The following is a 17546-nucleotide window of genomic DNA, read 5'->3' as shown; positions in this document are numbered from 1 at the left end:
AAAAATACAATTTGTATTTGTATTTTTGTATTTGTATTTTTTAATTTCTATCTGTCTAATGCAGCCACACCTCTTGAAACACAAAAAAGATTTTACCACAAATATTTCATGATAATGTTTGAGATTGTGTAAAATTTTAAGGGTGTCCAAAACCTTTTTCCACCACTGTATATAGACACCTTGTGGGAAATGTCTTGTTCACCACGGGAGAAATTAATATGAAACCAGCGAAACACTCCATAATAAGGTGATGTAGACATGACAAATCTTCTAAATTTTATTATTCCCTCAAGCATCTCTACACTTAAATGTACAAAATGTCAGATATATATTAATTTAAAAAAAATCTGTAACAATGTTATTTTGCTAAACATGCTCAATAAAATATAGGAAAAAGTTCCTTTAACCGTTTAGTATTCAGCTGATAAAGTCTTGTTTTCACATATTTTGCTGACTGCCAAATCCAGATCATTTTGATTTGTTTTAGTAAAGCTTGTACAAAATGTGTGTAGTGCACTGGGATGTGACATAATAAAGGCAGAACTAACATAACCACCTTTACTAAAGATGAAAATCACTGAGCACTGACTTTTGTCCCTTTTATTTTTTTCCCTTCAGTCCCCATTTTAATTCAAGTTGTCATTTGATGTCCTGATCTGTCTGAAGGTGACAGGTGTACCCTTCTCACACTATGTAAAGGTAGTTTTATTATCTGATGCTGCATTTTTTGAGCACTCCCAGTAGAAAATATATACTTGTCCTGGAACCTACTCTTGAGGTTTCACAGTTATCCATGAGCCATCAGCGTGAAATGTTGAAACTTCCGCTGTAGGTGCATCCAAAACATGAAAACAAGAAAACAAACAGCATTTTGCACAGTTCTGCGAACCACTTGTGCCCCATCCAACACTGGACCATTTGAAGAGGCTTTGACGTCTGATCTCTGCTCAGCCATCCTGCTCCTGGCTTCCCTCCTCTTTTGTTGAACTGGCATCACCGTGCCCCTGGTCCTCGTTAGACTCTGTGCTCTGGTTCTCTTGCCCAGCATCAGTGTCTCTTTGTGGGGCTGCTGGGTCCCTGACAACCCCTTCCATTTCCACCTCTGCCTCCACCTCCTCCTCAGTCTCCTCCTCCACCCGGCCCACAGTGTCTGGGATAATCTCCACTTCGATGTCAGAGGAGTCCTCGCTCTCTTTGAACCACACCGTCTTCTGCCCCTCCCTTCTCCTCTGCTTGGCCAGGATTGACCTTGAGCTGTAATCGTCATCCGCATGTCTTCCCCCTCTCTGGGCAGGAATTGGGGAAGGGCTGCCCTTAGGCACATGGTTAGTGTAGACACCACACGATGAGCAGTGGCGGCTTCGTCGCTGAAGGGGGATGACCCTGCCTCGGGCCTGGGGGACGGTGCTCCGTCTGGGGACAGCGTAGTTCCACCTCCTGGGTCCTCCACGGCTCTGGTCGCCCTCGTTCTGGAAGCCATCATTGGTATACTGCATGGAGTCCCTGGGCCTCTCCCTGGGGTGGCTGGATCGTAGGCACTAGAGACAGGAGACAGGCCTCCTGTTAATACACCATTTAATGAAGCATGGAAGATATTGAGGCATTGTTCAGTGTTACAGATGCCACCATGGGTCCCAAGTGTGAGCTAGGTTCATTTGTCCTGTTTTAACACAGAGCCCCTCTGTGGATTTCAGCTGATAAATATTCATCAAAGCTGCACAGGAGGAGCTCTGCACATGCAGGCATTTCACAGCTGAGTCTTTCTGGGAGATCTAAACCATTACTGTATGATTTAGATGCTTTGTTTACTTTTGTGTCTTTGTATCTACTTTTGTATCTTCAAGTGAAAAACACAAAACACAAAAAAGCAGGTGAAGAGGCTGAGATATAAAAGTAACAGAGGTCTAAACCATAAAGTTATGGTTTAGATCTCTGTTACTTCTGTATTATTGTGATATAGAAAAAAAGTTTTTGGTCTTTATCCTGTTATCCTTTACTATCTTAAACTTTCATTTATTACAGTTTCTTCCTAAATGCTTAAACACAGTGATTTGAGGCATTATCTCTGAAATCATTAGCACGGCATTTAGCCAATGCATTTACCGAGAGTGCCAAACTAAATGTTTGTTCTCTGCTCTCCACATTTAAACAATGAGTTTACCTACACATCAGAGCTTGAGCTCTATAAATAGGCCACAGGTAAACATTTGGTTTGAAAAACAGCAGAGGCCAGTATTGGACAGAGAGAAAGAGGGGTGAGAACTACAGAGGATGATAAAAAGGAAAAGGTTCTTAATTTATACTCTCAGTGTGTCGTTGGTGTTTTGTGTGCTTATTCAAATGATGGTTTGTGTGTACTGTATTGATGCAAAAACCATTTTTTAAAGGAGTTTGAAGAGTTTGGCGAGCATTATTTGCTTTTGCAAGAGATGTGCAATGTTTTGCAGGTTTGGTCTAAGGTTTTGTTGTTAGTATGTACAGTTTCAAGGATAGTGCCTAAGCAATCACAAAAACTGTAATACTGCACTCTATAGTCATGTTCCCCTGGTTCCTGGGAGCAGACCACAGGTAATGGCTGCTCATGGGGTCTACTTTCCTGCAGGGAGGGGATCTAGCTCAACGTCAGTTTGGCCATGTAAATAAAAATGTTTGATGGCTGGAAATTTACAAAACCTAACTTCTGATGTCTGAGTTCAAGTGAATGCAGAATGATGTGTGAAAACCTGTGACAAATTCAAGAGGGAAGAAACTTTGTGGTGCTGCAGTTTTTCTCTGTCAGTGGCAGAGTTGGTTGGACTCTCTACATAGGCTTTGCATTAACTGATACAATATATCAATAGAATGGAACACAGAAGACATGAACTGATACATTGTATCATTAGAGTAGAACACAGAACATACACAAAGTGATACATTGTATCATTATAATGGAACACGGAACAGACATGAACTGATACACTGTATCATTAGAATAGAACACAGAATACACATATCACATTGCATCATTAGAAAGGAACACAGAAGGACACATGATGTGATACATTGTATCATTAGAGTGGAACACAGAACATACATGAAGTGATACATTGTATCATTATAACTGAATACAGAACACACATGAACTGACACATTGTATCATTAGAATGAACATGGAAGACACATGGACTGAAATGATCTTGGTGTTGGAATGTTTCTGTAACAGTGGGAAAAAATCAATAAAAGAACATCTGAATGAAAATACACAGAGGGACACTGACCTCACACAGTTTGTTCATATCACTGTTTCCCTTCCACAAGCGGGAGATCAGGAAGCCAATCACAATGAGGCACAGCACCAGCAGGGCTGCCATGATCAGGCCCAGCAGCGCCATGTCACCTGCACGGTAGCCTATGTTGGAAGGAGATGGGACGGCCACAGCTGCAGAGAATAACAGATTAAAGCAATCAGTTAAGAGTATTAGAAGTATCAAAAGAGGAAAGGATAGACTGACTGAAAAATAGACCCACATAACTTGTATGCTGAAGTCAGTGTTCGCTGCATTCCAGCCAAACTACATACAGTACAGGCCAAAAGTTTGGACACACCTTCTCATTCAATGCGTTTTCTTTATTTTCATGACTATTTACATTGTAGATTCTAACTGAAGGAATCAAAACTATGAATGAACACATGTGGAGTTATGTACTTAACAAAAAAAAGGTGAAATAACTGAAAACATGTTTTATATTCTGGTTTCTTCAAAATAGCCACCCTTTGCTCTGATTACTGCTTTGCACACTCTTGGCATTCTCTCGATGAGCTTCAAGAGGTAGTCACCTGAAATGCGTTTAGTTGGACCATCATTTATTTTTCAACAGGACAATGACCCTAAACACACCTCCAGGCTGTGTAAGGGCTATTTGACCAAGAAGGAGAGTGATGGAGTGCTGCGGCAGATGACCTGGCCTCCACAGTCACCGGACCTGAACCCAGTCGAGATGGTTTGGGGTGAGCTGGACCGCAGAGTGAAGGCAAAGGGGCCAACAAGTGCTAAACACCTCTGGGAGCTCCTTCAAGACTGTTGGAAAACCATTTCAGGTGACTACCTCTTGAAGCTCATTGAGAGAATGCCAAGTGTGTGCAAAGCAGAAATCAGAGCAAAGGGTGGCTATTTTGAAGAAACTAGAATATAAAACATGTTTTCAGTTATTTCACCTTTTTTTGTTAAGTACATAACTCCACATGTGTTCATTCATAGTTTTGATTCCTTCAGTGAGAATCTACAATGTAAATAGTCATGAAAATAAAGAAAACGCATTGAATGAGGTGTGTCCAAACTTTTGGCCTGTACTGTACATTCTGTGTACCGATGTGAAAAATTACAGTTTTTACAATGACAAATTTGATCCATACTGCTACCCAAATATTGTCATTCATCTATTGTCACCTTGTTTTCAGTGACTGGTCAGACTCATCCCTCACATCCTGTAGGAGGCCGTTCTTTCAAATGTTCAAGTTTGCATAAAAGAATACTCCCATGTCTTTCCTGACATGGGTGACATTTTGTGTTAGTTTAGCATAAAAACTTAAAGTCTTAGCTCTGTCAAAGTGAAAAAAAAACAAAACAAAAAAAACCTTACAGCAACTCCAAAGCTGTCTCATTTGAAATGCACGACTTTTTAGGAGACGTTAATCTGTGCTGGACAGTTATAGTTCAACCATCAAACCTCTCCTAAAATGACCAAAATGATTTTTTTTTTTTCTTTAAATTCCAAGACGTGTATTTCAAATATACATGATACATTGTGTAAATAAGACAGCTTCGGAGTTGCTGTAAGGAGCTAGGCTAATGACTCCCATAGAACTGAACCACTGAATGAACAGAGATGAAAATTGTACTGAACATCTTGTCTCAGTCTGGGTAAGTAGGAAAAAGGGTATTTTACCCAAAATATTGGACTATTCACTTAAAAAGACATTCTTTCAAACAATAACAATAATAATGATGATGATAATAAAAACAGCATAAGCAAGCCCACTGAACAGGAGGTTCTACATGATGCAGTGGAGGTAAGTGGACTTTGGTACCTCTGTGGTACCTGCTACTCAAAAGGTTATTTGACTTACTTAAATAAAATTACTTTGGTGGGAAAAGTCATTGCCAACATACAGTATGTGAAATTTTTGCATGTCATAATACTTTCTGGGTTAAATTGAGGACAAATCAGCAAAATTATAAAGTATAAGTTAGTGGAGTGAAAATCTACCCACGGTGTTGTGTGACATAATGTAACTATGAAATCAAGAATTCACAAAAAACAACAAAATACCATCATGTCAGTTTCTCTTGATGCTGAATGTGCATTTGTTGATCAAATGTTTTCTTGAAATTTTACTGTACTGCCAGATATATACTTTAAACCGATCCCTTGCACTGTATGTAAGATCCTGTTTGTCCCTTTGTGTGTCTCTGTGTTACTGTTTGTTGTCACATCTCTGTGCAAATTCTAAGGTGTGATTTCCATGGCAAAAAAAAAAAAAAAAAAAAAAATCATCTTGCAAGCAGAAATGCATGTTTGAGCATACACTGAAAGAGCTTGCAGCAGAGTTAATCCCACACAGATAATTAGTCTATGAGTTTCATCATGAGCCTGGCCCAGCCTGAGGTCCAGCCCAATTGCATAATATAAAGCCCATCCAAGGGAGCAGAGAGCTTTATTATTTGTCTGGGAGGAGTGGGCATAAAATACAGTTGAGTCAATATCAGTATAGAGTGCCATTGAGACTTCCCAATGTCACACAAAAAAAGATGAGATTTTCCACTGAACTCCATATCCATTGTATAAAGTAGACCTTAAGCTGTTAGAAATGCATGTTGGTCAAGCTCCTGCACCTTTTATAAATTGACTGCAAGCATAGAAAGTACAAGCGAATTGCAAAATGTGTCCACCCTGTCATGGGACAATTTCAAAATAGAGTAAATATGTTCTAATCATATATTGATTACAAAATGTACATTTTCAGAAAGGTATTTGGTCCCTCATTCAGGAATATATTTTAGTTTCTGGAAAACATCTCTCAAAAATACAGAAATTATGGAAAAATATGTTTGTATATGTAAAATTTGTGAAAGTTGTACTTTCATTTCTGAATAAACTCTATAAATAAAGGTATCTGGTCAAACTTTGAAATAATACTGTTTGGCCCTAATCTCTTCAGAGCAAAATCACAGAAAAGGTTTTGATAACTTGTGAAAATAATAATTTATTCACATAAAACATGAACACGACGGGGTGGACAATGACATGACGGGGTGGACCTTGGCATGACAGGGTGGACAATAGTGAAGTGCCTCATATATATTTAAAGGAAAAAATGTTATGGTTTTGTCAACAAATGTTTTTTTGTCAAAACATGACTTTTTTTCACCTACTGTATTTTGAATTGTGCACAGGTAGGCTACATTTGGAAATGACACTCAACAACAGCAAAAATAAATAAATAAAACCTTCAACTAGAGGAACAAACAAGATTGATATAAACAAAACAAAAACCCTTGGTCCCTAAATGTAGGCCTACCACAAAAAGTATAAACATAGGTATCCTTTCAAATGGTTTCTTTCTCTGCATATGTTTTGTCCTCCACTTGACTTCTGAAACACTGAAAAACTTATAAAACTGTTATAAAACTAGACTTGATGACGGGGTGGACAATGACAGGGTGGACGTTTCTGGCTGAAGTTAGTATTTAATGAGCACATGGTGGGCCATTAGCTAGCAACATGTATCAGTTAGGAAGGTGACTGTGTATACTTTAACAAACATATTTTGAATTTCTGAAAAGCATTTATATAGATTCATATTTTGCAATGACAGGGTGGACACTTTAAGAGATTTAAGATTTAAGATTTAAGATTGAACACATTCAAGTTCAATCATAAAATGATGAAAATGTCAAAATATAAATGTTGATATGTACTCTCTCTGCAGGAGCTATTCTTCACTCCATTTGTAAAAGACAAAGCAGTGGTAGTGATGTCACTGATTACAGCAGGTGGTTTCTTTTAGTGTCAGTAACCACCTAATGACGGGGTGGACAGCAAATCCAGGGACACATGTAAAATATTTTATTATGTTATTATTATGAAATTAGACCATAAATGATCCAATTGACTCATTTTATTCAAGTACTTGATGAGAGCAACAAGAGCATGTAAAAGGTTTGTACATTGTATATCATTTATCTACTTATTTCACTCAGTGAAGTTAGTAGAGAGTAGTTTGGGACATGGCAAAATCACATGCATCTAATCATAGAACATTTTTTAAAATATAAAAAACACCCTTTTAAAGATGTATCTCTGTACCAATGTGTGTTTAAATGTTTGGCCATTTATAATAAACCCTTAGAGTTTTGTTATTTTGCAAATTTTTCATGAAAAGTGAGTGATTTCTGCCCGGGACACCAAATGGTACCCTATATTGATATTGACTCAGTTAGTCTATTGTTGAGATTGTGCACAGAACCTGCACACAGCTGGGACATGGCAAGAGGTTGTGGGAAAGATGAAGCTGGGTGGTCTTACCAGGTATGACTTGAACAGAGAGGGCCGCTGTGCCAAACTCCCCTGTTGTGGTGTCCACTGCTTTTATCTGCAGGCAGTAGCAAGGAAAAACAATTCTATATAGAGAGCAGCTTTTTAAAATCTGACAGGACATGCAGCATTTGTAATGTTTTCTCAGCTTAAAACATGGATGTCAGTCACCTGAAGTGCAAAGGACTCGGTCTTCACAACCCTCTTCAGAATCACAAAGCCCTCTGAGGTCACATTGACGTAACTGCTGTACTGCACCTCATACTTCACATCTGGATTCACACCCTGACACACACACACACACACACACACACAGACACACACAAACACACACACACACACACACACACACACACACACACACACACATTATTATTATTATTATTATTATTATTATTGCCTTGAACGTTGTTTTGAATTTTAAAGTTGACCATGGGTAAGAAAGAGAGTGATATAATTTTAGAAAAGTGATGTCAGTGATCACTCTAGTTATGGCATATAGAGGGTCACTTTACTTTTTAGAGACTTGCTCTTAAGGTGCTAAATGTCTTCTTCCCTGGATTTTCTGTTAATGCTTTTTTTCTGTAGGTGGAGCTCTTTTCTGTGGTTATTACTGGTCACACCAACTACACTACACAGCTGTTTTTTAAATTATTTCTCCGAAACAAAACTGCTCTTGCTGCTGAAATGCATCACTCCCTGAACCCAGAGGACCCAGTCATAGGTTGTCAGAAGAGCCAAAAAAGTGAAAACCTACAGAGGATTGAGTTTAAAGAAAAAGCTGCAGATTATTAGTTGAAGAACATTTTACATTCTAAACTCAATGCCACTGAATGATTGTTACATTCCCCCATAGATGAATGTATTTTTTGTAAACTGCATTAATGTGCTGTGGGCTCTGTTCACCTGGGCATATATAAGACCTGAGGAGCTGCACATCTCTCCGTCTTTTCTTTGGGCCTGCCTGCTTCTGCCTTGACGATTGTACACTTGTATTTAGCAGTGTATTTGGCTGTTAATCCTACATTTCTTTTTATATGATTTAACTTTTACTTAGATTTTGTCAGAAAGCTGAAGGGGAGAGCTGCCATTTTTGTTCAAATCTCTTTCCTCCTGTTGGTTGATAGGGAGTTTAGTTAACAGTGTAACCGTTTCTTTTGTGGGCAATTTTAGTTATGGTGAATTTGTTTCTAGTTAGGGATGTTTGGTTTGTTATCTCGACCTAGGCTCTCACTAAGGATAGTCAGTGCTTCAAAAACTGGCAATAACCGTAACCTACTGACTCCTCAGATCCTTCACATAGCTGTATGTTACCTCCCTCTCCCCCTAGACCTAATTTGGGGATGCAATAATGTTCTTTACCTTAAAAAACACCACCACATAAATAGCACTTACGGAGGCAAAGTCCTCGTCTCTGGCCCGGACCCTGAAGGGCCTGTTAGAGCTGCGATCTCTCAGGATCATGCTCTCAGGCACAGAGTTGCTGTAGATATAGCCCTCGTAGCGCTCCTTCTCAAAGCGAGGAGGGTTTCTGCTCTTCTTCATCACCTCGATGGTGACCATTGTCACAGCAAACTGGTCCCTGTTGGTTACCTGTGATGCCTGAGGGGTGATAACCAAGAAGGAAATATGTTAAACCTCAGCAGCTGTAATAAATCTATATATTCTGTTTCCATCACAACCGCTGTGGAACAACATCATGCACAGACTGAATTGGTACCAGAACAGTGAGGGTTACTGGGCCGGCAATATCTGCAGCTTTAGCCATGGTGATATTCCCTGTGTCCTCATCAATCTGGAATATACTGCCCTCATTCCCTGGATAAGCAAAGAACATCTCATTTAGACAATACATCAGTACATTAATACATACAGTGAGTAAGGATTTCTTTGGAGGGCTTTATGTAACATTTGCCCCCCTAGCCTTTGGCATGATGACATGTTACAGGACACATTCATCAAGGTTCAATCAGTTTTTTTTTTTTTTTTTTTTTAATTCTTCAGTATAGATTAATGCCATTTTAATGTTGCATGAATATGAACCAAAGTTCAAAACTAAATCCCCACCACACAAAATTGAAAGCTGAAAATGTCTTTATAATGGGGAATACTTGAGTTGTCTTTGGCTAGATTAATAATGTATAAGAAATCTTAATTTGAGTGATGTTCATATTTAATAGTTGTTAAATGTTGTATAAGCGGAGATGACTTATACTGACAGGACCCATTTTACAGGTAATGTACTGGATATTGGATGGAGATATTGGATGCAATTTCGAACAAAACTTTTTTTTTTTTTTTAAGTTTTTAAGTTTAGATTAAAAGTGTTTTTTTTTTTCTTTTTTTTTTTTTTAACCTTTTCCGTGGATCTTTGTTATGGGCAAAATGAAGAAAAAATTTAAAATTGAAGAAGTGCTACAAACACATTAATTGACAATTATGGTCATGATGTCATGCTCTCAGACAGTTTAGCAAAGCAAAACACTAAACTTATAATGAAGTTCTTATGAATGTTCATTCTTAAGTGCATCCTGAAACAAATCAAGAGCCAGTGATGAATGTGCCATGGAAACAGCTAAGAAATGGTCACCAATATATCAGCACAGAGTAAAAATCATGACCACTGATTATTGATCATGAGTGACTGAAAGCTTGTGTTCATATCAAACCTCGGAGTATTCTGTAGCTGATCTGCTCGCTCCTGTTCCTGTCTCCATCCTTTGCGAACACGGGGCCGGGCTCCAGTATTAACGGCCCCTCCTGAGGATTAAAATCATGACACACTAAACCTGCAACTCTCATTTGTATTCATTTGAAAATACATTCTTTACAGGCAGGACTACAAAAGCCAACATCTGACGAGCAACATCTGACGAGCGTGTGTTATCAGAAGGGCAGGCACAGATTAAGTCTGATTTTTCACAGCGAACAACATCATCGTAAGATACAGAGAGATGCAGCATGCCTGGAAACAGATATTTTGTAATTTAAAAACAGATTCAAATACACTGGAAGTGCATTTACGTTTGTATTTGTCGAGCTCATATTGAATCACTGAATTTAAAAAAAAAGCAATTAGCGGATTTAGCTTTCTCACTTCAGATTTCTCTCTCTCTCTCTCTCTCTCTCTCTCTCTCTCTCTCTCCCTATTAGGACAATCAAATGAACAAGAGTCCAATCCAACATGCTGGTAAGCATAAATTTGGTTAAAAGTACATATTAATTTTAGATAAGTTTCCAAAAATTTTCAATAACTTTCTGAAATGGACCATGAGCGCAGAGAAGGGACAAAACTTCAACAGTGATTAGTAGTATTAGTACCAGTACATTTCCCAGTGTCAGTGGATTGAATCTTCACTTTTTTGATTTTGCTAAGTCTCCAGATGTGTGTTTCAGAGAGCTCATTCTAAATTCAGGAAACCTGATTCGAATGAAGAAAAATGAGACTCTAATCTGTTCCCATGAAGCAGTTTTAGACAAAGACTCACCTCTTTTTCAGTCAGATTGACTCGGCCCCTGTAGCCTGTGCTGACGCAGAGTTTGGCGATTCCCATGTTGGCCCTCATGCAGGGCTGGAACCATGGCGGCCGGTTGTCGATGTCTTTCACGTGCACCGTGATGGTGGCCACGGAGGTGAAGAAGGGCTTGTTGGAGGCCGAGCCGTTGAACGTGTCCTGGAGCGTGTGACACATTACATGGGTCAGAGGTCAAAAAGATTCACATCCTCCCTGGGTGTTGTGTGATGGATGATCCATGATTGTTTTACCTGCACATGCAAAATCAAAGAGATCTTTTGTATGACATCATAGTCCATGATGCTTTGAACCAGTATCTTTGGGGTGTTGATGTTCTCCAAACGGAAATACTTGTCCTGAAAAGAAAAGGACAAAGGCAAGGATTAACCTCTGCTTGTACACTTTCACATCAATCAGCATCAGTTAATTCTTTACTTTATTTAGTATTAATATAAGTTTGAGATATTCATGGAGTGCGTAGACATAAAAAAATCTTATCATGTCCAATCCAACCCAATCTTACATAATCTAATTTTATTGGTCACATGCACAATCAAACACCACGCAACGTGCAGTGAAATGCTTTGTGTGTCAGTGTAGTGCAAAGGTAACAAGATACAAAGTACAAGGTATAAACAATATTACAAATGTAAAAACAATAATATAAAGAAACACATAAAAAAATATTAGATAAAAGTAAGATAAATGGCAACTGCAACATAAATTAGATTAACATTTTGTGCAAATAGAAATAAGTGCAACTAATCTGTGCAAGCTGACATACAATGAAAATGTCCAGGAATGACATGATTGCAGCAGTTGAGTGTGAAGAGTGTCAATAATAACAGAATTTTTGCTGTTAGGAAGAATAAGATGACAAGTATATGAAGATGGCATTATTGCAGCAGTCTGTGTATATGTATTATGTTCTCTCAGTCTGAAAAGCCAGTATAGTTGTGTACATACAGTTGGTGCTGTCCTGTATTTACAGTGTCACTCCAGTTAGCTGTGCTCTTACCGAGGCGGACTCTAAGCGGTAGTACAAAAGCTCTGAATCCACATCGGTGGCCTCTATCAGCCCCACGCTGGAGTTGACTGGAGCGAGCTGCACGAGACAGAGTCAGCATAATCTCTGAGCTGAAGCATAATGCAAACACATGGATTATAGAAAACAGAGATGTTCTTCAAAGTCAGAATCACATCGCTCACCTCATTCACCTCCAGAACATAGTGGTTTTGTGAGAAGTTTGGAGGATTATCGTTCACATTTTCAACAGAAACTTGCACAGACACGTTGACCTGGATGAGGGCAGGACAGCGATGGAATCAGCACAGTTTGCATTTAGAGGAAAACAGCTTCATGTATACATCGATATATACTCAGTGTCCACTTTATCAGCTCCACGTGTACAATCTAATGCAGTTCAGAAGTGAATGTGCAAGTTTAATTCTGTTTATTATTCAAGTTGTAGTTTGCAGAGGTCTTGTACTGGACTACATTACATTGACACGTGTTTCTAATTTTTTGTCCTCACTATTTGTATACATGACGGGGGACAGAATAGTGGAAACACCTTTCAATAAAATGCAGTCCCGTGCAACAGCACCACTAACTATGAGCTCAGTGCCAAACATAGAATTGAATGCACACCTCTATTACTGTGACAAAAAGAAAACCTGAGCATTACAGGCATCAGAAAAGGAAACTTTATGACAGACCAGCCATATTGGAAGGTATTAGATTGTACTGGTGGACCTAATAAAGTGGCTACTGAGTGTAGATATACAGTAATAACCTCTGAAACACAGGAGCTCAGAGGCTGACTTCTAGTTAGAATTTTTTTATGTAGCCCTTGGAACAAAATGCCCTTCATTTCTTTTCCCCCAAAATTGAAAATTCGCTACTTATGAAGCATATGAAGTTACTTTCTCTTGTAGTTATTTATTTATTTATCATAGAAAATTCAATGTCTTGTCTGAAAGGTTATAAGGTTTTTTTGTCTGTCTGTTTGTTGATTGTCGACATTCTGCTTTACAATATAAAAACTACGTCTTCATGGGTTAAAGCAGCGATCTTTAGATAAATGACATTTTGTGTAGAGGGTGCAATGAAAAATTTCAAAACAAATGCCCACCCCTGGTTTCAGAGGTGTTATAAGAGCAACAGTATGCTGAACCACATCCGGTAAGAAAGCAGTTCACAATGCATTTGCTTTGCTCATTAGCACATTGTCTTTTTTTGGTGTCTGCTTGGCTGACATGAGTAATTGCGATGTGACTTTCCTACTCACAGATCTGGAGCCTGCTCTGCTGCATTGCACCCGCACCACTAGAGCCGCCAGGGGTAGAGACTACAGAAATAGATATCATACATATCAGCAATGACACCATCATTTCTATACGGCTTTTCAAAAGGCACATTTATCTTTACCTAATACCTTAACATGAGCACTGATGATGATTGAATGAAGGCATATTCTTAGTCATATTCTTGTAAACCTGAGGGGGAGCCTATTATAGCAATTGCAACCAACACCTGGTCAATGATGTTACATTTTGTTTTCATTTCAGTAGTTAAATGTATGTTATTGTGCTGTCAAAGTTAGATCCCGTTTATCCAGGCCTTTTCACACTAACGCATCACAACTAGACTTGGTCCTGATTGGTTTTCCTCTCTAAATATTTACTGCAATCCTTCCAATCAGGCCATCTTGTAGTGCTTGAACTAGAGAGCTTCCATTCAGTAGGTTTGCCTGCTGCTGTTGATGAATCAGGAGCCAGTATTGTGAGTGTCATCAAATTCGCTCAGTCAATGCACTTTAAATCATTTAACTACATTTACCTTCAAAACATCATGAAGGACACGTTTCATATCCTGAGTCAAAGTATATATAAAACAAAATCATTAAAACTGAATATTATATCATTTCAAAAGGCATCTGTAATCTTTGGACCATGAATGAAGAATGAATGATCTTTCTTGCCATGTAAGACACATGTGGGCAGTACTGATTTGTTTACAACCATCAACAAGCAGCTGATGTGTTGCTTGTTTACCTCACTACAGAACTGCAAATAAACACATCTGACCATCTCAATCTCAATCTAGATTTCTGTATTCTTTGAGTTACATCTTTAATTAAACTTGTCAAGTCATGGGGATTACCTCATAGTCCAGTCCTTTCTTTACCATCAGCTCATTCCCCTTTAAGTAGAAGAGATCCTCAGGGTTCCCTACAACGGTCAACGTGACATCGCTACCAGAGCTGATCTTTGCAACCAGAATGTCCGCGGTGTTGTTTTCTGCTATCGACACTTGGCCAGGAGAAACTGTGCAAACTAAGAAAGGCGGAGCGTCATATGAAACAAATCAGATTTTGAGAGCAACAAAACATAAACTGCGGCCTCAGCGCTTGCATCATAGGGTTAAGACCTCATGGGAGAGGATGTAATGTCGATTTGCATGTGGACATTTAAGATTTCTGTGACATAAAGATCTGCACAGAGACCTGCAGTGTAGAGTGTGGCGTTAGTTGACAGGATGCAGAACAAACCAAATGACCAGACATTTACAAGAGCTTCTGTTCTATATTTATCACCAACACATCACAGATTCAAAGAGGGGATGGGACAACAGATGGTGCTCCTGTAGTATATTCCAAAGTGGAAAAAAAAACAAAAAAACAAAACTGAGGATCGCAGTGGCTAACCACCATTAAATTACAGAGGGTGGCACTCACCTTCTGACTTGTGCATCTAGACAAAGTAGCCTACATGTACAGCATGCAACCATGTACAGGGCACCCCAAACGTACCTAGTCCTCTCCCAACTTTTCATTAAGAGAACAAAGTCTACAGCTCAGCAACGACTCACAGATGAATGAACAAAGTGGCAGCAGGACAACATGCACAACAAAGACCAAGCCAGCTTTCAATCAACAGGTGTGTGGTTACTGCTTACAGAGCAGGTGGCAGCCTCTGATTGGTCAGTGTAGACCAAAACTGATTAACTGAGGATGTTACAGGATGTTTAAAGGTTTGTCTAGGTAGCTTATTATCAATATGGGACATTGAACCTCTCAATCCAGCATGATTTATGAAGAGACCTTCTGCAGGCCTAATCGAATTTCACCTCAACCCTAACCCTGTGATTTAGAGCCTCAACACAGTGAGGACAGGCAAAATGTTTTGATTTTTCTTATTATTATTTGATCCTTTTCAGGAGCAAATATAAAATACAAGCCCTACCTCCTACCCCCCCTGCATCCTGACACACAGACACACACACACACACACTCATACACGCTGCGCAGTCAACAGAGTAAGCCTCATCAGCATATATACACAACCCCTTCCTACCAGTGAGCGATGACACCCTCAGTGGAAAGCTGAACTGTACTTACGTCTTTGAGCTGGACAAACTGTACAAAAGGAGACGACGACTAAGCATCCAAAGAGAAAGTTCACAGGTTTTCTACACGATTTCAGTTCCATGTCCTGATTTCAGAGGCACCAACAAATGAAGTCCCGAGGAGGATGAGGAACCCGTGGTACCAGCTGGTACTTCTGCACATAATGCCCTGTCTGTGCTTCCCGGCAAGTGGGAGTTGACTACAGTTGCAATGTTTGTGACTTCATCTTACGGGCATATATTGCATACAGTGCCTGCCAGCAGCAAGACTTGCAACCTCCTACAAAAATACTTGCATCTGTTTTAGCTGGATGGGTCATTCTGTATTGGTGGCCAGGCTGCACTCACAAAGCCCTGGGAGGAATCCACCAGAGGAATGCTGGCAGCTGGGAGCATTTATTAGATGACTAGGTATTCTTTAGGATAGAGACGGCTGTTTAAAGTTGTAGAATTATAAAAATAAAATAAAATAAAATAAAATAAAATAAATACATTTAAGGGGGGTTGAAGATGAGTAGTGATTAAAGTTTTTGAATTATTTAGTTACTTTAACCAGGTGAAATGTCTCACTACAAAATACATTTGCCAGTAAATGGGCAGTTCAAAATGGTGAACAGGATTCAGCACCAGTACCAAATACCATTTCCAAAACAGCACTCAGCATGTGGAACACTAAAACCACTGATGACAAGACTAAGTGGCTATTTAAAGGGACACTTCACCAATAATGCACCGTGCGCAGCCCTCAATCCCTGAAAAACAAAGTTTTACACACAAGCCTTCATGCTTAACTCATATTCCACAAATGCTAGCCCTCACTGTTCCAGTGGAAATTGGGTCTGCAGTTTTACAACTTTCAAAAGTTTAAAAAGCTCATGCTGTATAATGCAAGCAGTGGCGGTTCTGCCTGTGTTGCCGCCCTAGGCGAAATTACTGGCTTGCGCCCTTTCATGTTACTACTCCAACCCCCCCCCCCCCCCGCGGCACCAGTCGGCCGCGGCACCGCGGCACCATCAGTTGACATCAGGCGAGCCGGCCACGGCACCGGCCAGAATCAGGCAACTAACCTGTCAGATCCGGCAGACCTGACCGGGTGGGCGCGGTACCGGACGGTGCCGCGGCCGGCCCGCCTGATGCCGACTGATGGTGCCGCGGCTGGCCCGCCTGATGCTGACTGATGGTGCCGCGGCTGGCCCGCCTGATGCCGACTGATGGTGCCGCGGCTGGCCCGCCTGATGCCGCCTGATGGTGCCGCGGCTGGCCCGCGTGATGCCAACTGATGGTGCTGCGGCATGTGCTGGTCAATACGGTAGTACGGCTTTTTTTTTTTTTTTCTCGTGCGCCCCCAAGTAGATTGCACCCTGGGCAGTTGCCCACACTGCCCACAGCAAAACCCGTCCCTGAATGCAAGTTTCTGGTATCAAGTTGTGTGCTCAGTACTTCAAAAACATGTGTATTTTTTGCTCAAATCTTCCTGCAAGGCCACTTACGCAAAATCTTCCCATGCATGGTCATGTGCACAAGCGCATGCATTTCACTGACCAAGCGTTTTGACGGACACGTTTGTGCGCTCACGTTTCAGGACCGTGCATGAGAGAGTTACAGGACACTTGGATTATACAGCATAATGAGTGTGAGCCTTTTTAAACAGAACTTTTGATCATGCTTTGCTCTTGTAAAATCATAAAATTGCAGCTCTCTTCGCCAGGGCTTGAAGGCAGAACACAGTGAGCCCTTGATACAGAAATCATGCAGTATGCAGTGGAGTGTCCCTTTAAAGGTGGACTATGCAAATTTGAATCTAAACCTCCTCACTTCAGTCAACAATTTTCACAGTGCAATATTTCATACAAAAAACATTACTCAGTAATTAAATGAATAAAAACAATGCAATGATGTTTTTAAGTAGCTGTGGTTTGAGAGGAGCTGCCGTATCATGTTGGCAGTGAACAAAACTGACTGATATGTACCACTTATATTGCTGTGACATATTGGTGAGTTTTTAAATGACTAATGGCTCCCTTCATATTGAGAATAATGTTCAT

The 17546-nt window shown here is 39.9% G+C and overlaps 1 protein-coding gene across 1 annotated transcript; it reads right to left on the bottom strand.

Moving 5' to 3' along the window:
* Positions 1-174: 174 nt before the first annotated feature.
* cdhr5a (cadherin-related family member 5a) lies at positions 175-15593 on the bottom strand. The gene is made up of 14 exons (XM_030047805.1): positions 15494-15593; positions 14257-14429; positions 13382-13441; positions 12300-12389; positions 12109-12195; positions 11342-11446; positions 11064-11249; positions 10245-10335; positions 9296-9393; positions 8971-9177; positions 7747-7860; positions 7567-7633; positions 3258-3418; positions 175-1538 (listed from the first exon to the last, which is right to left on the bottom strand). The coding sequence occupies exons 1-14, from the start codon at positions 15582-15584 to the stop codon at positions 948-950; spliced, it is 2121 nt and encodes a 706-aa protein (XP_029903665.1). The 5' UTR covers positions 15585-15593; the 3' UTR covers positions 175-947.
* Between the last annotated feature and the right edge of the window lie 1953 nt (positions 15594-17546).

The sequence above is a fragment of the Myripristis murdjan genome, chromosome 3 (assembly GCF_902150065.1).
Source record: "Myripristis murdjan chromosome 3, fMyrMur1.1, whole genome shotgun sequence".
Taxonomy (NCBI): Eukaryota; Metazoa; Chordata; class Actinopteri; order Holocentriformes; family Holocentridae; genus Myripristis; species Myripristis murdjan.
This window is presented reverse-complemented; position numbering and strand designations above follow the sequence as displayed.